This window comes from Haliotis rufescens, unplaced genomic scaffold (genome assembly GCF_023055435.1).
Source record: "Haliotis rufescens isolate VD_foot unplaced genomic scaffold, xgHalRufe1.0.p SCAF_27, whole genome shotgun sequence".
In the NCBI taxonomy this organism is placed as follows: domain Eukaryota; kingdom Metazoa; phylum Mollusca; class Gastropoda; order Lepetellida; family Haliotidae; genus Haliotis; species Haliotis rufescens.
Window position 1 is genome coordinate 1698404 of NW_025963968.1, and position 23927 is coordinate 1722330.

At 41.8% G+C, this 23927-nt stretch overlaps 1 protein-coding gene across 2 annotated transcripts in view; it reads right to left on the reverse strand.

The window, feature by feature from the left end:
- Positions 1-23927, reverse strand: part of LOC124113428 (SMC5-SMC6 complex localization factor protein 2-like) — a 92116-nt gene that overhangs the window by 45481 nt on the left and 22708 nt on the right. For both annotated transcript variants that reach the window (XM_046473774.2, XM_046473773.2), the window contains 2 exons: positions 15581-17209; positions 8124-8226 (listed from right to left, as the gene is read on the reverse strand). In XM_046473774.2, coding sequence (XP_046329730.2) covers positions 8124-8226; positions 15581-17209 — 1732 coding nt within the window. The remainder of the gene's footprint in view (positions 1-8123; positions 8227-15580; positions 17210-23927) is intronic.

Below are 23927 nucleotides of genomic sequence, written 5' to 3' on the forward strand. Positions count from 1 at the left end.
TTGCTTCACATGCTCAGAAGCCTTAAGCATACAGAGGTTTTACCTGAAATTACAAAATTGGGGTGGGGTGGGGTGGGGGCGGTGGGGGGTGGGGGGGGGGGTCCTCCCTTTCTGTTCACAAAGGGGGACTTCCATTCAACCAATGGGAGAGCGTATGAAGTCATAGCTAAGATCAAGATGTGTTTGCTACATACTGTCTGTCTGCATGAAATCTCAAACAGAAAGACATCGATTCTGGTCATGTGCAAATCAACGTTTCTAAACATTCCACTGGGATTTCCTGTAATTCATTCATTGTTTTTATCTTAGTAGTCAACAAACCAGTCATGAGAATTACAGACCTACTAACATCAACCTAGACTTCACAATATTCTTACTGAAAACAGACTACTTTGCGATTTGTTTTCAAGTAATTATAGGTTCAATAAAAATACCGGGCACTGTGAAATTTCACATCTGGGTTTAATTTTTCTTCTGTGCAATCTCAAGTTGTTTTAAAATGTGTGGGTATAATTAAATTAGGGAAATGTCTCTGAGCATATCATAGATGAGGTCTCCAGTGTTAGAGTTAAGAAAATCAACCACTGAAATGGTTCTGCAGTTCTTACTGAATAGAAATGTCAGGCATATGTAGCATGCAATCTACAATTGTGACAAAGTAAATATTTCAAACAGCCATACCTTTTTGTAACCCACAGGAATCAGAATGTAAATTATTTACACTCAATCCAAAATTGTATAGGGCGCTTGACTTGGCTTGCAGTAAAACCCTGATACACTTCACTCGCACATACGAGAACGCAGCAGGGAGCACACACAGTGATCAACACTGGGGAAACTCAGGCTAACCTTGCAAAGTTTTGTTCCACACCCAACATCACTATTATGACCCAAAGGCCGCCTAATTAGCATTGTGATGCAATACATATCAGTCTGAGATAGGAAACTGCCAAATTTCCAGCACTCTGGTATCTTAAAAGCTCACCATATATCCTCTGAGTAGAATTTCAAAGCATTTTCTGTTCAAAGCATATCTTGATTCTTGAGCTACAAATGGACTGACAATTCCTATGAGGTAATTGTACATGTTATGCAAGGTGAGCTGATAATTCAGTCTGCAACGTTAGCCAAAAGTTCAAAGTCTGAACATAGTAAATTTGGTCTGGACTAAGAATGTCTACATATTCTACTAAAGACAAAAAGTGCAATGGGGGAAACAAGGTCAGGCTGGTAAGATAGGAGACATGAGGTGTAGACTGTTGAACGCTGGGTGATACCTTGGCAGCTGAAATGACAATCCCTGTCCAGGGCACAGATCCCTTGTTTAGCTAAAGTGACATGAAGTGAGTTACGTTAAGATTGAAGAAGTTCTTCAGTCATATCACTGCATACCAGCGGAACGTGAGGAAGGCGAGGGAAAGGGGGTTAATGCCACTTTGCAAGGAAGGCAAGGGAAAGGGGTTAAATGCCACTTCGTGTGGAAGGCGAGTGAAAGGGGTTAATGCCTCTGTGACAGGAAGGCGAGTGAAAGGGGGTTAATGCCACTGTGTGAGGAAGGCGTGTGAAAGGGAGATAATGCCACTGTGTGAGGAAGATGAGTGAAAGGGGGTTAAAGCCACTGTGTGAGGAAGGCGAGGGAAAGGGGGTTAATGCCACTGTGTGAGGAAGGCGAGTGAAGGGGTTAATGCCACTGTATGAGGAAGGCGAGTGAAGGGGTTAATGCCACTGTGTGAGGAAGGCGAGTGAAGGGGTTAATGCCACTGTGTGAGGAAGGCGAGTGAAGGGGTTAATGCCACTGTGTGAGGAAGGCGAGTGAAGGGGGTTAATGCCACTGTATGAGGAAGGCGAGTGAAGGGGTTAATGCCACTGTGTGAGGAAGGCGAGTGAAGGGGTTAATGCCACTGTGTGAGGAAGGCGAGTGAAGGGGTTAATGCCACTGTGTGAGGAAGGCGAGTGAAGGGGGTTAATGCCACTGTATGAGGAAGGCGAGTGAAGGGGTTAATGCCACTGTGTGAGGAAGGCGAGTGAAGGGGTTAATGCCACTGTGTGAGGAAGGCGAGTGAAGGGGGTTAATGCCACTGTGGGAGGAGTGAGGGAGTGAAGGGGTTAATGCCACTGTGTGAGGAAGGCGAGTGAAGGGGTTAATGCCACTGTATGAGGAAGGCGAGTGAAGGGGTTAATGCCACTGTATGAGGAAGGCGAGTGAAGGGGGTTAATGCCACTGTGTGAGGAAGGCGAGTGAAGGGGGTTAATGCCACTGTGTGAGGAAGGCGAGTGAAGGGGTTAATGCCACTGTGTGAGGAAGGCGAGTGAAGGGGTTAATGCCACTGTGTGAGGAAGGCGAGTGAAGGGGTTAATGCCACTGTATGAGGAAGGCGAGTGAAGGGTGTAGATGCTTCCATCACCCCGTCAAATCACTCTATATCCATGAACCAGACACAACCACAAAGTGTGTTCCTTTCCTTCCTTACTTGAGTACACTAGATACTGGAACGTAGACCTCAAAAACATTCATGCCTCGTGTGAATTACATCATAGATCATACACACATATCCCTTGATCAAATGGTTAAAAAAAGAGTAAAAAGCAAATAAAATCATAAAATAACAATTTTTAAAAGAAACACTTGATTCTTTGTGGTAGAAATCAATTATAGTAGTAACATCTGCTGCTGCATTTTGAACAGTGTTCAGCTTGTAACTTGAACTACGGTGGAGCATTACACCACTTAAAGCATTATCCCAGAAATATCACAACACAGGGAAACAAGAAATGGGCTCCAAAAATTTTACTTATGAGGAATTAAACACAGGACATTGATGTGGTGAGCATTGACGTGGTGAGCAAAACACGTTATCCGCACAGACCCAACCTCCAGTATTCTCAGTCAATGTCGTCTGGTGCATATGTCCGTTTAAACACATGTTGCCAATAACAACCATGCAAAAACACTGTATCCTAGCAACCATTTCAATACACCAGCTGTCTGTTTAAATCCCTTCCCTGCCTCATTGCTGTGCCATGACCAGAATATGTATGCCTCTAGATTTCTGTTAATTACAGAAAGTCTCAGTCTCAATAATCAATAGTAACTATCCCATTTGTTTTTGCTTTGTTTAATCATGTGGTTTTGGTTACAGAAGCATTAATCTCCGCCTATTGTAGTCTAACAGCATGTGAACACGCAAATAACTTTTGTTTTGTTTGTTTGTTTGTTTGTTATTTAATGTCGCACTCAGCAATATTACAGCTATATGATGGCGGTCTGTAAATAATTGAGTCTGGACCAGACAATCTAGTGATTGACATCATGAGCATCTGTCCACGCAATTGGGATCGATGACATGCATCATCCAAGTCAGCGAGCCTGACCATCCAATCCTGTTAGTCGCCTCTTGCGACAAGCATAGTCACCTTTTACAGAAAGCATGGGTTGCTAAAGACCTATTCTATCCCAGATCTTCACAGGTCAGCAAATAACTAATTTAATATCAAATGCCATATTTTCAAATATTACTATAACAAGGCTGAGTGTAAATTGTCTGGACAGAAACAAAACTGCTTGATACATTGGCATTGTTCCTCTTCATGGGGTACAATGACACTCAATCACCCAAAGGGCTCACAGGACCAATCCCCTCTCAAGTCAAACCATACCTTAATGTGTCAATATGAGGACTAAAAATAAAAACTAGCCCAGCTAAAGATATATATCAATATAAACACTAAACTCTAGCTCAGCTAAAGATATATAATCAATATAAACACTAAACTCTAGCCCAGCTAAAGATATATATCAATATAAACACTAAACTCTAGCCCAGCTAAAGATATATAATCAATATAAACACTAAACTCTAGCCCAGCTAAAGATATATATCAATATAAACACTAAACTCTAGACCAGCTAAAGATATATATCAATATAAACACTAAACTCTAACCCAGCTAAAGATATATAATCAATATTAACACTAAATTCTAGCCCAGCTAAAGATATATATCAATATAAACACTAAATTCTAGCCAAGCTAAAGATATATATATATCAATATCAACACTAAACTCTAGACCAGCTAAACACATATCAAAACTCACATCTAGCCCAGCTAAAGATATCTATCAACACTAACATCTAGTCCAGCTTATCATGTATATTGACACTAAAGTCTATCCCAGCTAAAGATATCTATCAACACCAAAACCTGGCTCAGCCAAGGATCTCCCTTATCATCAAACAGTTATACAAATTTAAGGTGTCATGGGTCCTTGTGGTTAGTTGCAATAGTAGTCACATCTCGGGATGGCCTGACAGCTCTTCTTGAACATGAGAGTGATGAGAAGGCCTGTAGACTTTCACTCAAACTATGTCAGCCATCAACTATGACAGACAACCTGTCAAAGGACATTTTGAAAAGAAACACCTGTATTTTCATGAACACAAAGGCATCTGATGTGCTGCATCAGTCTCAGCCAGTAGACTGTTACGCTTAATTCTAATTGTGGCCATAAACTCATTTCTACCAGCATGGAGTCAAAAGACAAATAAATTCACTCACCTGACAGCACCTAGTTATCCGGCCTACAACGCTAATCCTCAGGTAACAGTACTGAATGCTTTACCCAGGCAATTGTAAAACACAAGAAATGCAATACCGACATCAATATTGATGAGACACCTTTCTATCACCATGGTAACAGCAACAACACTAATGAAACCATCTTCAACCAAATGGAAAGTTGATAGCACAAGAATGCCACTGACAACCATGATCAATATTATATACATAATATCCCTACCCTCGTGTATCCAGGTGTGTTGTGTATAAGTCATATATACACACGTGCAGGAACTCTACACTGTGCTGATAATGCCATGTATTGATGAAGCTGGAAGCTCAAGAACAGAGTACCTGTTAATGATATTTGATTTTCAAGCGCCTTTATGTTTTTCCATGCTCACGAATAAGCTAATGAGGATGCACTCATTAAATCTTAATAGAAATTCTAAAGAGAGTACTTGAAGTTCTTCAATGGATGACAGGGGAGTACTTGGTCTTTGTCATTACCATAATATTCCAAATTAAAGAGGGGGGACGGGTGGCCAGGTCGTCTAAGGCGCCGCAATTCGCTGTGCAGAGTTCGCCCCCATTATGTTTCTAGGTTTGTTAGCACCATAGTCGTGCTCATGGGTTTCACCGAAGTGGTAAATGTCTATGACCTGCATCACTTGGGGCTTTCCTCCAACATTAAGCTGACACGTTGTGATATGACTGGAATACTGTTAAAAACGGCGTTAACCCAACTCACTCACTCACTCCAAATTAAAGATTTAGGGGCCCTAGGGCATAGGGACAATGCACGAAATCAACACCGTAAAGCATGTGCAAAGTGCTTCGTTATTACCTGGGTCATTGGATCAGTGTGCACCCTATTTTCATTCTCAGCTCCCTGAGAAGGACACAACCCAAGCTTCCTAAAAGGAGTTAAGTGAACAGTTACATTCTACCGGGTACCCATTCACTGCTGGGTGAACAGAAGCATATTTGGAACAAAGTCACTTGCCTAAGGAGACACCACATGTTCCATGTATGTGCTTCAGTGCAAGATTGGGCCAAAGCCTAAGAAACTGCTAAGAATTTATACTGATGGAAATGAAAAGGAACACTTAGTTTAAGACCCAGTAAAAAGATATGCTATCATGGGTTCCCAGCCTTGTCTACAAAATACACGTTGGAAACAATGCACACAAACACATCTCAACATTTGATTCTGACGTGGTGAACTTGTATGCGCGCTATTTCAAATGTACTGATGGTAAAGCTTATTTCCCTATATTTTTCATTGTTCCCTTATTTGTTTCCATCAGTACCGCTTTTACTAAACATATTTAAAATAATAATAACCCTAAACAAAGCAGCTGATCGCTATTGCCAGGTATTATTTTTTACATGGAACCAGTCTGACCAGTCACCGTCAAGGCTCCCGTGCACGTGATCGCGTGATCGCGAGAATTACGTGTTCACATAGAATCGTCCAACAAAAACAAATATGACTTTTAATGAATCAAAGTATGGCATTTATGATATATGTATCCATTCTCTGTCAACTAAAGTTCGTTTCAAGGCGTCAAATAGCGGAAATCTGACCGTGGTTGCTGTTAATAACGGTGAGTTGTGCGATCGCTTCACACACGATTTCGCCGAAATTAATTAAAACAATATCAAAAGGAATTTTGAATAAAATTAATGAAATAAGTTACAAACATAAGTCCAGATATACAAAGAACACTTTTTATAGCCAGACAGTGTAATTACATGAATAATTTGCGAACTTCGGTATGGATTTGTTGACATGGTATTTCCGGTGTTACGTGCTCACGGTAATGTCTTTCCATGGGAGAAAAAACATCAAAACTCATTAATTCGTGTATAATGCGCACCCCCTTCTACACAGCTGTGTTTTGGGGAAAAAAAGTGTGCATTATACTCAAGAAAATACAGTATATATATCTAGGATCCTTCAATTTGAACAGATAAGTTCAGTATCTCAGGCCACCTTTACAGGTCTGACTGAGGCCACATCCCTGAGGCCACATCCCTGAGGCCCAAGTCTAAATTAATATTTCTGTCTTGGTCTGCTAACATAAATCCAAACACCAAAATGGACATTGTAAGTTGTAGCAGTATCACGAGGGGTACATGTGGTTTTATGCGTCCAGCGTTAGGTTTTTTACCAAGGCCCAGAGGTGAGTGGTATAAAACCTAATGTGGGACGGATTAAACCACATGTACCCCTCGTGATACTGCTACAACAAACTTATCTCACTGACATGTTTTAATGTGACATTGTAAAAGAATTAACACAAATTCAAAATTGATAGAAAACAGCTGGGGTCAACTTGTGCTATGTCACATGACTTCCACTGACTCCGAAAAAGCGTGCGGCTTTTTGCTTTGATGCAGGATATAAGGGATTTATTCTACTTCTCAGAAATTCATGTGCATTCGGTTTTTGCCCGGGCGGGGTATAAGAGATTTCTTTCCCCACTGAAAAATGTATTACCCTCCAAGGCGGGTTACACGGTATTTTATCCTGAGGACAATCACATCTCATCATTCTGACATGAAGGTATGATAAAGTATTTTATCAGATCTCATCATTCAGACATGGACATGTGATAAAGTATTTTATCAGATCTCATCATTCAGACATGAAGGTATGATAAAGTATTTTATCAGATCTCATCATTCAGACATGGACATGTGATAAAGTATTTTATCAGATCTCATCATTCAGACATGAAGGTATGATAAAGTATTTTATCAGATCTCATCATTCAGACATGAAGGTATGATAAAGTATTTTATCAGATCTCATCATTCAGACATGGACATGTGATAAAGTATTTTATCAGATCTCATCATTCAGACATGAAGGTATGATAAAGTATTTTATCAGATCTCATCATTCAGACATGAAGGTGTGATAAAGTATTTTATCAGATCTCATCATTCAGACATGGACATGTGATAAAGTATTTTATCAGATCTCATCATTCAGACATGGACGTGTGAAAAGTATTTTATCAGATCTCATCATTCAGGCATGGACGTGTGACAAAAGAAGATGTCAAAATACATGTTGGGGCTTGCACTGCCTCATTGGTACTGTCTGAAGCATGGAGGACGACCATGTGATGGATAGTTTCTTTTTACATTTATTGTACAACCGATCAAATAAGTCGCCACTTGTAACAAGCATATGTTGCCAGGTACCAATTCTAACTCTGAATGTCCTACATTTCTCAACAACTCTAAAAGTAAGGAAGAAATTCTGCTAAAAAGGTCAAATAACCGAGCAGCATACAAAATTCAAAATTGACAAATCAGTAATGTTTGTTTTTTATTGCTTAACGCCGCACTCAGCAATATTCCAGCTATATGAAGGCGGTCTGTAAATAATCAAGTCTGGACCAGACAAACCAGTGATGGACATTGTGAGCACATCCTAGGGACATGATGACACACAATCAACCAAGTCACCACGCCTGACCACCTGATCCTCTTAGTTGACTCTTTCAGCCAGCATCGTCGCCTAAAGCAGTGATGGGATTGTTTTACCTTGTCTTCTCAAATTCCTTCAAGAAGGCGGGAGTTTCGTTGAACAGATCGTCGTCCGACTCCGGGACCGAGTCACTACCAGCTTCACATTCCGATGGATCATCTGGAACACAAACATAGCATTGGTTTCCTCTGCAGCCTATTTGAACGTTTATTTGCAGTTAATTCCCCAAACCAAACAAAACGTTCTTCCCCAAAAGAGTCAGAATGAATAAACCAGGTCAGAACGTTTACTATCTCCTTTGTATGTAATTAGCCCTGAACCCTCATCCCCTGTGTTGCTATCGTTTAAGTGTCACTTCAGGCCATGTTGCTCATCAGGATTGAATGAGTGAGTGACTGAGTATGGTTTTCGCCCCTTTAAGCAATATTTCAGCAATATCACGGCGGGGCACACTGGAAAAAGAGCTTCACACACTGTACCCATGAGGGGAATCGAACCCGGAGACAACACTTTAACCACCATGCTACCCCACTGCACCCTCATCAGGATAAACCATGCGTAGGATATGTGGTGTCTCCTCAGGCAAGCAACTTTGTTAGAAAAATGTCTGTTCAGCCAGCAGTGAATGGGTAACCGGTAGCATGAGATGGTTATGTGGCTGTTAACCAAAGCTTCACAGGCAGCTTGGGTTGTATACTCCCCAGGAAGCTGAGAATGAAAAATTGAATGCACACTGATCTATATGAAACATATCAACGCGAGTCCATAAAACTTATAACTCTAGAGGCTTGCCCAGGAACTTTAAACTTTTATCACTAAGTGTTGATACATTTGTCACCTGGGTGAGATTCTACTATACAGGGATTGAATAAATTTATCTACGGTACATAAAAATGTCAATAAAAAACTTACACGCTTGTTTATTCAATCATCAAATGTTGTCAATCAAAACAGTGATTGGCATACTTGCAACATTGCATGCTATCTCTTAATACTGTGCATAACCGATTCCTATATCACTGTATGGAGCTTTGCATCAGCTGACAAGGGTGGAGTGCGCATCATTTTTTTTCATCCCCGATTGGCAAACAAGTGTTTGTGTTTACAAACTAAACACTTTGGTAGCGCACAAAAATCTTATTCCATGATCTACAAATCCAAGTCATTAATCATATTTTTAAAAGACTTAAATCCTAGCAGAAATCAAAGACGTTGATCTACATGTATGTGCGTTTGTGCAGAAATCAAGAGAGAAAAAGGCAATCACGGGTAAAGTTTCAAAACACGAGCAAATTTCAATTTTGGAATGACAGCAAAACAAAAACTTAATGAATATACATACAACATACATTTCTCCATAATAATCTACAAATTGCAGATCAGAAACGATCGTAATTTAGATGAGATTCGCCTAGCCAGTGACGGCACCAGTGGAAGAGTTTTCATGAACGTACCCTCGTGCAAGAATGGCCACCGTGTGTGAATTACAAATTTTGAACTATTTCTAGTGTCCAAACAGCAAGTTGGATTTAATTTTATTAGAATATGCTACAATATGTTTGCTTCCAAATTTGTCCATAAAAATTGATAACTGTGACTTAATCATTCAAATGTAACTCTTAAACATCGTGAATGTCAACAGTTTTTTCAACTTCCGGGTTACTTGTAAACATTTTCTGGCTGCTGCACATGGCAAACATGCCGCCTTCTGTGAGAAATAAATGACTTAATTGTTGCTAATTAAACAAGAGGGTGAACCTGGAGCAATAGTCGTTGTATAATGAACTGTCACTTCTAATTTATTGAAAAGTGCACATTGATAAGATTTCATTTGATACGATCAGAGGCCTCTGATATGGTACACACTTCAGACGGAAATAAGACGGCGAAATTGACGAAAGCACTGGAATGAAAATAATATATTTTTTCCCAACAAACTGTAATACCATTTACGACAGTCGCTATTTCATGTCATCACTCTTAATATATTGAATTAAGATCTAAACACACATTGTCGTAATTTGATAACGTGATAACTAATTGCAGATTGTTGTCTCCTGCATGCCAATGACATGAACAGCTGATGGTGGTAAACATGCCTCCTAAACAATCTGTAATTGTCCTCGCGAATAATTCCCCATCAAGTCAACAATGAACAGAAATACATTAATATTAGTGTAATTTCTCCTAAAGTAGAACATAAATGTAAGTTGAATGTAATGTTAATACTAATGCTAATATTTTTAAATACATGTATTTGCAGTGGAATAATTAATGTTCGAAAATAGGATATATCTATATAATCTAGTAATATTACTTGCAAAATTATTTGAGTCACAAGTACCAAAAATCAAATACAGTTTCCCACTGTGTGAATATGAAATATCTCTGAAAATTAGCAAAATCTCATCACACGCCAAAAAATCTCATTGCTTTTGGACCAGGGGAGATTTTCTCTCATAGGTAAAAATTTCAAGGATAATCCCTGTACTAATCATTCAACATCAACGCTCCAACTTCTGCTTATTAATGGATAATTTTAATTTCATCCATCCAAACATATGAAACATTTCAAATTAATAACAGCAAAATTCCCAAACAATCCATATCAACCTTTAACACAAATCAACCACTGTCATGGCTCTTGCTTGCTTCTTAAATTTAAACCCTTAAAAATATAATTTAAAGTTAAAATCAGTGAAGGCAAACTTGTCAATGCACTGCCCTTGGAAGACCACAGGAAGAATGGCGCGTACAGGAAGCAACGTCTGCCATGAGTCCTGCCACATTGTTTGGTCTATACACTGTGAAGAGGTCCGTAGTCCATCTCTCCCAGTGCACAGTTAACCAACCTCTCAGACACATAAGCCCGCACACCCACTATTTATCCAATGACAGCCTGCTTGCTCCCGTGACAAAAGAACATGTAAATGAATGACTAGATATTGCTTTATGCAGCATCAGCAAGCTTGCAGCATTTAGAGAACATGTACATAGCTGGGTGTCAAATTTCTTATGTTCTGTGTCTATTTATGTTTAATTAATGTGGTACTGATGTGACCATCAACGTGCCAGCCGATTACGTGAGGTGAGGTGAAATGGGGATAAACGTCGCGTCCAAGATTATTGCAGTTATATGGCGACGTGCATGCACGTGTGTGGCTGCTTGTGCTAGTCCAGACTGGGCTAGCCCACTGAGATACCATGCCGTCATTTAACATGAATGCCCCACTCAGACACAGTACACTGACTCCAAGCCGATCAGTCCTTGTTTTAGCCCCTTAATGCCGAGCGCCAGACAGGGCAACAAGTACCATCTTTGAATGTCTTTTAGTATGACACGGCCGGGGATCGCACCCCCGGCCTTCTGCTCTCCAGGCGGACGCTCTACCACTAGACCACATAGGCGGTCCCCTGATAATGTAACAAAAGCATGTGTGACAGCCTCACATCTGTACATCTACGATGTTCTGTGATGTTCTTAGATGTTCTTAGATGTTCTATGATTATCTCAATGTTCTCTTGTGTGCTGTTTTGTGGGATTGTCTACAATGTTCTTTTGTGTGATATTCTCTATGATTGTCTACAATGTTCTCTTGTGTGCTGTTTTGTGGGATTGTCTACAATGTTCTCTTGTGTGATATTCTCTATGATTGTCTACAATGTTCTCTTGTGTGCTGTTTTGTGGGATTGTCTACAATGTTCTTTTGTGTGATATTCTCTATGATTGTCTACAATGTTCCCTTGTGTGCTGTTTTGTGGGATTGTCTACAATGTTCTCTTGTGTGCTGTTTTGTGGGATTGTCTACAATGTTCTTTTGTGTGATATTCTCTATGATTGTCTACAATGTTCCCTTGTGTGCTGTTTTGGGATTGTCTACAATGTTCTCTTGTGTGCTGTTTTGGGATTGTCTACAATGTTCTTTTGTGTGAAGTTCTCTATGATTGTCTACAATGTTCTCTTGTGTTCTGGGGTGTTATGTGACGTTTTATGATTGTTTGTGTTGTTTTATGATTGTATGTGATGTTTTATTATGCTACGTCATGTTCTGATGTTCAGTGATGTTCTATGATGTTCAGTGGCTTATTTGTCTGATAACAGATGCCTTAGCACCAGGGGTCCGGAAAATTTAAAATCCCAATCGGACATTTACATTTAGGCCACGCCCCCTTCAAATAGCGTATTTTAGTACGACTTTTCACACACATTACAAGTTTACATATTCATAATATGATGAATTATGAATTGTTTCAATTTAAATTGTTTAATTCACCGGACAATAAATAACAAATAATATCATTTTAGATAAAGATGGAAAACATACGTTTGTTTCTGTTATAATAACGATCTGTTAACGTAGTAAACGGTCTAATTAATATTCATGAGTTATATTCATGAGTCTGCTCAAGTGTACGCGTTGTAACATTTGGATCGAGACTATTATCCCATATTTGGTTATCACGTGACCTCACGGGAAAAGTTTTTTTTTAAACTAAAGATTTTTTAAAAACAAGACAGAGAATTTAATCACAAATACTAAAATATCATTGAGAGCAATAGTTATTTGAATACTTTTTTCATCTGTACTTAATTATTGACCATAAAAAAAATTGATATCGATCGTCCGAGAAAGCAAAATGGCGGTCAATCAAGATTCAATATACGACTAGCTACTGAAAAACAATAAAATCTGCAAATCTTCATTGTATGTCAACCAAGTGAAAGTCGTTAGCCACGACTTATAAAATGATCGTCTAGACTTTGAGGGTTTGGCAGATCCGCTCGACTGATCTGCATCGGTCGACTGGCTGTCGTCACGCTTTCGCTTCTTGTCTGAGGTTACGTATCGTAACATTGTGAGGATAATGATGTACATCGATGATGCAAGGTATTTATGTACAGTTGTAAACACCTTTCACGCAAATTAACAAGATGTTCTCAGTAATTAATCCTCGATTAATCAGTGTCAACTCAGTTTATTGCCTATTACAGTGATTGACCGATTGGACTATCATGTAGGTACGATGTATTTACAGCAATCAAAACAAACAAAGCTTGTCAGTGTAGATAATCTTCATTGTGTTACAACTGCAGACAGAAACTGCTCAGTCCTAACTGTTGATCATGTCCGGTCAAAATTTAAGAATGTCCGGACAATACTTTTTAAAATGTCCGGTAAGCAATATTTTAAACCGGACATTTGAGATTCCCAATCGGACATGTCCGGCGCATATGACGGTTTCTGGACCCCTGCTTAGCACATAGCTGGAATATTGCTCACTGGCATAAATCAATGTTCGTCCTCATTATCAAATATTTCTCACTGCTAACCACTGATTTTAATTTATCCTTCACATAACGTGACAAGTTTAATGGACACTTTAATTGCCTATTGTGAAAATCAAGAAATCAAGACACTTTCCTGTCAGGTTTCAGTTGCTAGGTTACAAGAGTTGCTGTATATATACTAGCTGCTATGGATGTTTATGTCACAGACTGAATTAACTTACATCAACTATCACTTTCCATTTCAGAAGAAAACAGCTTTAGCGTTATACCCCGCCATGGGGTAAATTAGAAGTTTGTTTGTTCATATAGTAGTGAACGTACACGGAGAAAGGGAGGGTTACACCACATCAAAAACATTACTGCATCAATTATTAACTTAGTCTTGACAAATTCACTTCAACTTTTTATGAATAACCTTATTCTAATCACTGAAAAAAAAAACACTGCGAGGAAGTGGCCTGGTTTACATGCCACTTGCAAATTGTGGTTTGTGGGTTTTTTTCACCATTCACCATATACCTTGTACAAGTTCCCTTGTCAAGTGTTATACATCTCACTTAGGTCATTATAGCAACAGTTCTCAGAAAATCCAAAATTATTGCCAAAGAAACACTTTTACTACTTTTTTAGACATACCAAAAGATCAAAAGACAGCAATGCACCATGTGTTTGATACACATTCAATGTTTCATAATAAAATACAAAATGGTTTCCAAGTCATGCTCTGGAAACAAAACCTGACTGACACACAGACAGAAAGACGGATGGTTGGTTGGTTGGTTGGATTGTTGTTTAACGCTGCACTCAGCAATATTCCAGCTATATGACGGCGGTCTGTAAATAATTGAGTCTGGACCAGACAATCCAGTGATTAATGTCATGAGCATCGATCCACGCAATTGGGATCGATGACATGCATCAACCAAGTCAGCGAGTCTGACCTCCCGATCCCGTTAGTCGCCTTTTACGACAAGCATAGTCACCTTTTACGGCAAGCATGGGTGGCTGAAGACCTATTCTACCCCGGAATCTTCACGGGTCCAGAAAGACGGATGACAGTACCCATTCCTGTATCAACCCTCCCACTTCATGGCGAGATTAGTCGAGGAGATGGTCAGGGGGTGCTTATTAATATGGTGAATACAAATACCCCTCCATATTGTCTGATGTACACATTAAAGCATTTTCTGATTGGATACTTGTGTTTCTTCAAGCAAGGTGTATGTTGGATCAGGACAAAGGACCAGTAAATGATTATCAAACGTAAAAGAGAACAAAATAATTGACCGTTACCAAATTTTTGGGTTGGAGTTGGCCATACTTGGAGTTCCCTCATCATCCAAACCTCCCACATTCAGCTAGTTCATATTCTCTTGAATTATTTGGTTACTTGAAGAACGAAAATATGAAAATCTATCTTTTCTTGACCAAGATTGGTTGAAAAGACTCCCAAGAAATCTACATCCCAGAAGCCATCACATGTGTCCAAATGATTACTACACACAAACATGGTAGGATATGAATACTGATGGGTGAAATGGACGGATACGGAGGGCCAGTTTGTATTTAAAACTATTGCTGGTTTTATAATGCCAGAAGTCTTTACTTTGAGGGCAACCAGAAAGGATAAAACAGACCAATTTTGCACATACAAGCTTAAAGAAATAAAAGAATTGGTTCTCAGGCAATGGCTTTTGAAAACATAGTGCAGGCTAGCAGTGTTTTTGTTTTTTTGTTGTTATTATTCAAACAAGTATGTAACCAAATAAACAGTTGTGTTCAATCAACCTGGAAAAGGGCCTCCAGACATAAATGTACTCCTTGATAAGTAAATTACTGGAATGCAGTATTTGACTACTGTTGGACTACCAATGTGTGCATTATAAACGCATGCAATGGGCTTTGAATTTATTTCACAATGCAAAGACATTATTTTTTCTTTTTAAATGGAATTAAACACGAAATGTGTGGCGGACTTTATGATGATGTGGGCAGTGCCTGAGAACCAAGACAATTATATTTTTTAGGCCACATATTCATGTTTTTGTATTGTATTACTGATGAGGTTACTACTCCTTTTGAAATGCAACTGCCAAATATGACAGGTATAATCACGTTTGATGTTAATAGAATATAAGAACAATGTTTCATTTGCCCTCTATCACCAGACAGCCATCATGGCAACACACGAAAACAGCAGCAAGAACAAACAGGTCAACTTACCATCATCCTTCTTCTTTGGAGCTTCTGTTTTCTCCTCTCTGACCTCTTTCGCAGACGTCTCTGACATCGCTGAGCTCAGCTTAGGAATCCTGTAAGACCCCAAAGGGTTGCACATGTCTGACGCCCGCCGTGCTGGAGTATGGGTAGGTCTGCATGGACCTGACGACTCTGACACAGCACTTGATGTTGATGAGACAGATGGTTTGGCTTTAAACAGTGGAGACTTGGTCAGATTGGATTTAAATTTAGACAACTTTGAGGTGTCTAATACCATTTTAGATTTCAATGGTGTCCGTACAGCTTCAGGGGTGTCGACGTCCATGGCTTCAGGAAGTTCATATGAACCTTCACTGGTCCAGTCAATAGTTCTTGTTCGATCCCCATCTTTGTGGCTCGGGGAGGCATCGTGTGACAGAAACCTCTTGATATCTGCTTTCGGGTTTTTCATTGTTTTCCCAAAACATGGTGAGCTTTTAAATTTATGCTTATCCCTGCCATCACCCTTTGTCCCTGAGTCATTGCGGTGTCTATCTCCGTCAGAAGACCTGGGACTAGAAGTGTGTGACTTAGAGTTCGGACTACTGTGATGGCGCTTCTTCTCTCCACCATGCTTCTTCTTCCTAGGTTTTGTGGACCACCATTGGTCAGTCTCTGGTTCCAGCTGCTGTTGATGTGATGACTTCTTCACCCAATCGCTTACATCTCTAAGACTCATCCCGCGCACCTTTTCCGAAAACAAGGAATCTCTGCTTTCTGATCCTGACGGAATCAGTTTTGAGGCTGATCCTTGAACGTTTGGGTCACTCCACGCAGATGGGGAGGCAGCTACGGACACTGGCGATCTGTCCACATGATTGGGTGATGATCCTTCACCAACGGCAACCTTGAGGTCTGGATCTCTGCTGTCACTTGCTCTCAAAGGTTTTATTGGCCCCGACTCCTTGGGACTGGCAATTGGGCCTTTCCTGAGATCATCACTCTCATCGTTCTCAATTTTCTGCAACTCTTTTGTACCAACAAGCACCTTAGTACTTAAATCACTGCAAACTGAACTTCCTCCAACCTGACCCTCCCTGTCTGGTCCCGAGGAGGGACCCTGCTCCTTGGTATTCCCAAACAACCCCTTGTCCACTAAATCTGACTGACCCCAATTGACACCCGTATCACCTGTCAGCTGAGGTTTCAAAGACGGACCTGAGACCTGGGTCAAAGAAGTGGAGTCTTTTGTCCTGAAATCTTCATCCTGAGCAACCTCTCTGACCTGACTCTCATCTGTGGGCACAGAACATCTCCCTGTCACCCCACCACCATGACACCTTTCCTCAGACTTAGCAACATCCTCAGAGTGTCTGCTTCCTTCATCTCTGGAACCTCCAGCAATGTTCCCAGATTGTCCAACGGGCGTGCCTACAGACAAGGATCTGGACAGCGTCGGTCTGTGACCTGCATCTTTTCCATCGCTTGTATATTGCGCAGCGTCATCTTCATCAGGAGGAACACCCCAATAACCACCATCTGTCAAATCTTCAAAGCTCTGAGGTCTGTTTCGGACTGCCTCAGAAGGTCTGTTGCAGTACTGACTGTGATCCTCGTTCTCACTGACCCTCCGTCCCGGTGAGCTCACTATTCCTACAAGAGCAACTATGAATAAGAACAACGTAACAACATAAAATATTTCATACGACTGCCAAACTCAAACAGAATAAAGGACAATAAGACACTAAGATCTTATCGATTAATTTTGCTTATGCAGACAATGAATTATTAATGTTACACCTTGTGCAAAAATGTGAACAGTCAAGCAACACATCAGTGACAGAATGTCTATGGCAGGGACAACTGTTACTCCATAACATGCAGGACAACACACACACCGTCGACATCCCACACAAAGAATCAATACTTCTCCACATATAGATTGCCAAGGTAAGAACTTCCACTTATACAAGTAAATGTTGTATAACACAGGAGACAGAAATATTCAAGCACTATCCATGTAGTCTGTAAATATCTGAACCAAACAACCAGTGATTGAAAGTATGAGCGCTGATCCATGCCAACCTGGACATGATGCCAGTGAGACCACCTGACACTGTATATAGCTAGCTATTACACAAGCATGGGTAACTGGGGACTCACCTGCATCCCCACAGGGAGACGAGACAAGCACTGGTAATTAGGGACCTATTCTCACTCGGAATCCCAACATGGAGACAAGCATGGGCCACTCAGCTCCCACTACACATAGTGGACCACTGGCCCCCAGTACTACAGTATTACACATGGTGGACCACTGGCTCACAATACTACAGTACTACACATGGTGGACCACTGGCCCCCAGTACTACACATGGTGGACCACTGGCTCACAATACTACAGTACTACACATGGTGGACCACTGGCCCCCAGTACTACAGTATTACACATGGTGGACCACTGGCTCACAATACTACAGTACTACACATAGTGGACCACTGGCCCCCAGTACTACAGTATTACACATGGTGGACCACTGGCTCACAATACTACAGTATTACACATAGTGGACCACTGGCCCCCAGTACTACAGTATTACACATGGTGGACCACTGGCTCACAATACTACAGTACTACACATGGTGGACCACTGGCCCCCAGTACTACACATGGTGGACCACTGGCTCACAATACTACAGTACTACACATAATGGACCACTGGCCCCCAGTACTACAGTATTACACATGGTGGACCACTGGCTCACAATACTACAGTACTACACATGGTGGACCACTGGCCCCCAGTACTTCACATGGTGGACCACTGGCTCACAATACTACAGTACTACACATGGTGGACCACTGGCTCACAATACTACAGTACTACACATAGTGGACCACGGGCCCCAAGTACTACAGTATTACACATGGTGGACCACTGGCTCACAATACTACAGTACTACACATGGTGGACCACTAGCTCACAATACTGCAGTATTACACATGGTGGACCACTGGCCCCCAGTACTACAGTATTACACATGGTGGACCACGGGCTCACAATACTACAGTACTACACATGGTGGACCACTGGCTCACAATACTACAGTACTACACATAGTGGACCACTGGCCCCCAGTACTACAGTATTACACATGGTGGACCACTGGCTAAAAATACTACAGTACTACACATGGTGGACCACTGGCCCCCAGTACTTCACATGGTGGACCACTGGCTCACAATACTACAGTACTACACATGGTGGACCACTGGCTCACAATACTACAGTACTACACATAGTGGACCACGGGCCCCAAGTACTACAGTATTACACATGGTGGACCACTGGCTCACAATACTACAGTACTACACATGGTGGACCATTGGCTCCCAGTACTACACATGGTGGACCACTGGCTCACAATACTACAGTACTACACATGGTGGGCCACTGGCTCCCAGTACTACAGTACTATACATGGTGGAACACTGACTACCAGTACTACAGCTTCTACACATAGTGGACCACTGGCTCCCAGTACTACACATGGTGGACCACTGACTCCTAGTGCTACAGAACTACACATAGTGGACCACTGGCTCCCAGTAGTACAGTATTACACATGGTGGGCCACTGGCTCCCAGTACTACAGTACACATAGTGGACCACTGGCTCCCAGTACCATACATAGTGGACCACTGGCTCCCAGTACTGCAGTACTACACATAGTTGACCACTGGCTCCCAATACAACAGTATTACACATAGTGGACCACTGACTCCCAGTACTACACATGGTGGACCACTGGCTCCCAGTACGACAGTACTACACATGGTGGACCACTGGCTCCCAGTACTACACATAGTGGACCACTTGCTCCCAGTACTACTCATAGTGGACCACTGGCTCCCAGTACTACAGTACACATAGTGGACCACTGGCTACCAGTACTACAGTACTACACATAGTGGACCACTGGCTCCCAGTACTACAGTACACATAGTGGACCACTGGCTCCCAGTACCATACATAGTGGACCACTGTCTCCCAGTACTACAGTACTACACATAGTGGACCACTGGCTCCCAATACAACAGTATTACACATAGTGGACCACTGACTCCCAGTACTACAGTACACATAGTGGACCACTGGCTCCCAGTACTACAGTACTACACATGGTGGACCACTGACTCCCAGTACTACAGTATTACACATGATGGACCAATGGCTCCCAATACAACAGTATTACACATAGTGGACCACTGACTCCCAGTACTACACATAGTGGACCACTGGCTCCCAGTACTACACATAGTGGACCACTCCCTCCCAGTACTACACATAGTGGACCACTGACTCCCAGTACTACAGTACTACACATGGTGGACCACTGACTCCCAGTACTACAGTATTACACATGATGGACCAATGGCTCCCAATACAACAGTATTACACATAGTGGACCACTGACTCCCAGTACTACACAAAGTGGACCACTGGCTCCCAGTACTACACATAGTGGACCACTGGCTCCCAGTACTACACATAGTGGACCACTGACTCCCAGTACTACAGTACTACACATGGTGGACCACTGACTCCCGGTAGTACACATAGTGGACCACTGGCTCCCAGTGCTACAGTACACATAGTGGACCACTGGCTCCCAGTACTACACATAGTGGACCACTGGCTCCCAGTACTACAGTACTACACATGGTGGACCACTGGCTCCCAGTACTACAATTCTACACATGGTGGACCACTGGGTCTCAGTACTACACATGGTGGACCACTGGCTCCAAGTACTACAGTACTACACATGGTGGACCACTGACTCCCAGTACTACAGTACTACACATGGTGGACCACTGGCTCACAATACTACAGTACTACACATGGTGGACCACTGGCTCACAATACTACAGTACTACACATGGTGGACCACTGGCTCCCAGTACTATAGTACTACACATGGTGGACCACTGGCTCCCAGTACTACAGTACTACACATGGTGGACCACTGACTCCCAGTACTACAGTACTACACATGGTGGACTACTGGCTCCCAGTACTACACATAGTGAACCACTGGCTCCCAGTACTACAGTACTACACATAGTGGACTACTGGCTCCCAGTACTACACATAGTGGACCACTGGCTCCCAGTACTACAGTACTACACATGGTGGACTACTGGCTCCCAGTACTACACATAGTGGACCACTGGCTCCCGGTACTACACATAGTGGACCACTGGCTCCCAGTACTACAGTACTACACATGGTGGACCACTGGCTCCCAGTACTACACATGGTGGACCACTGGCTCACGGTTCTACAGTACTACACATGGTGGACCACTGACTCCCAGTACTACACATAGTGGACGACTGGCTCCCAGTACTACACATAGAGGACCACTGGCTCCCAGTACTACAGTACTACACATGGTGGACCACTGGCTCCCAGTACTACAGTACTACACATAGTGGACCACTGGCTCCCAGTACTACAGTACTACACATGGTGGACCACTGGCTCCCAGTACTACAGTTCTTAATCACCATAAAGCATGACCAAGCTCTACAGAAAAAAATTATATTCCAATGGCAGTCGACAAGACATCACATTACATGAGTCGCACCAAATGTAAAGCGGTGCAATCTGATTAAAATCTGACCTAAATGCTCTCTACCGTCACACAAAGTTTCATGTGGAGGTAGTGGGCACTGAGGGGAGTGGGTAAGTGAGCGAGCGTGACTTTACACCTCTTTTAGAAATATTCCAGCAAAAGCACAGTGGGAGACACCAGAAATGGGATTCACACATTGTACGCATGTGGGGAATCGAACCCGGGTCTTCAGCGTGAAGAGTGAACACTTTAACCACTGGGCTACCCGCCACCCTGATTGTAATAAGACTGTAAAGCTGTGTTGAAGTTCATCAGGGTAAAAAGTATTGTTACATTTTCTCCATATATTCTAGGATCCACAACACTATTTTGCAACATATATTTACCAAAAATTGTCAGTTTTGTGAAAGTAGTGCTTCCTCCATATAAAGATGCTCTTTAGGGGTCTTCAGCAACATTGTGTTCTAATTTGATACCACTGGCAAACAAATCTAGAACGTCACGCTAAGCATCTGTATTTCAGTGAACTAGTGAGTGTTCATAAGAATTGACTTAATTATGTTTAAACGCTTATGAAATCTTATAACACAGTGCACACACTTTGCATAAATCAGCATAGCAGAAAGCACACAGTATTTACGTCAATACCTGCATAAATGCAAAAAATATCGAAGTCAATTCTTAAATAACTAACAGCGTTAGAAATTGGCACTAGTCCTGTAGTCCTTGCCAAACTGCCCAATGGTTAAGGTATCATAAGGACTTGTAGAAATTGGCACTTGTCCTGTAGTCCTTGCCAAACTGTCCAATGGTTAAGGTATCATAAGGACTTGTAGAAATTTGCCCTTTATAAGGGTTTTACTACTTGTTTTCATTATAAGGACAAGTGGACTAGTTAGTTTCTACCCCTGACTACGAGAATGTGATGGCTTAGTCAATGTGACCTGTAACTCACTGATATAGAAACAATTGAAGAGGCCTAAAGATTAACTCGACGTTATGCAGAGAAGCCAATGTTAATATACAATGTTAAAATACCTGTGAAACATAGGAAATAAGAACTTAAGAAAAACATTTATTTCCCAATTTGCATGACAAAGTAGTTTGAAATCCTAAATATATCCCACATGTTAAACCAGCTCTGTAGAACCATCACTCAGTGGACTGTGTTAGCCATCCTACACAAGCTTGCCAAGTGGGTCAATACAACCAGCAGGAAATCATAAATGGCTAATTAATCAACAGTTAATGGCACTTACTCATTTTCCACACACCAGCAGCCTTGTTAGTGTACAGCTAGTGTTCCAACACTGCACCACGAGGCTTGGATAGACCAGGTCATACAACTCTACACACTAGCTAGTGTTCCAACACTGTACCACGAGGCTTGGATAGACCAGGTCATTTAACACTACACTATGCTACTGTTCCAACACTGTACAAGGCTTGGATAGACCAGGTCATTTAACAATACACTGTGCTACTGTTCCAACACTGTACAAGGCTTGGATAGACCAGGTCATTAAACACAACACACTCCTCCCAATACAGACAGTTTTAATGATCAATATCTTCCAATCCTGTATACACTGCTTGCCTGTGCTGCATGCTATCTGTACAAACGTCCACTGAATAGCAGATTTCCATCTGTCCCCAGGCTGCTTGCTGATTCAGCCATGGTTTCAATGTCCTGAAGCAACACCATCTGGCGATGTGAACCCTCTGCTCCAATCACAAAAACAGCTGTTACGCAAGTGGGTTACTGTTTGTTTGTTGTTTCCAGTGATCGACATCCTGAGCATCAATCCACGCAATTGGGATACAGTGAAATGCATCAACCAAGTCAGCGAGCCTGACCACCTGATCCGGTTAGTCGGCTTTTACAACATGTGGATTACTCGAGATCGAGAGAGAGAGAGAGACCAAGTCAGTGAGCCTGACCACCTGATCCGGTTAGTCGGCTTTTACAACATGTAGATTACTCGAGATCAAGAGAGAGAGAGAGAGAGAGAGAGAGAGAGAGAGAGAGAGAGACAGTGTACTGACTCTGAGGCGACCAGTCCCTGTTTTAGCCCCTTAATGCCGAGTGCCAGACAGGGTAGCATGCGACCGGGGAACGAACCACGGGCGCTCTGCCACTGCCACTAGACCACGGAGCCGGTCAACACTCTCAGGTGTCTCATCTCCCTACTTTTCTCCACCTATGATGCTCAACTTCAACTTCTGAGTTACGACTGGTACACAGGACCATGTGCCACCACACGTTGAACTTGAAAACACCTGTCTCTCCAGACAAAGAATAGTCCTGGTCCTTCATCCAACCCATTCAATCCATTCCATAAAATATTCTTTAAACTCTAAACTGATAATGTACCCTACATTTTAGTAAAGTTTTTCTCTGGTTGTATTTTATTTAGTTGTAGTGAACACAAAAGCACACATTTTTCTGGCACTAAGTGTTGTTAACATAATCAGAGCCAGCGTGAAACTCGGGAGTCTCAGTCCAAAGAAGGGAATAATTAACTGTTAATGAGGGTAAGGCAGCTGAGAAACAGAGAGATACAACTGAAATCTGTTTACGTGGAATTTAACTTGGCACAATGTCAGAAACAATTAAGTCAGCAGATCCTGCATTAACAAACACACACAACAAGCAAGTACCTGCACTAACAAACACACAACAAGCAAGTACCTGCACTAACAAACATACACAAGCACGCACCTGCGA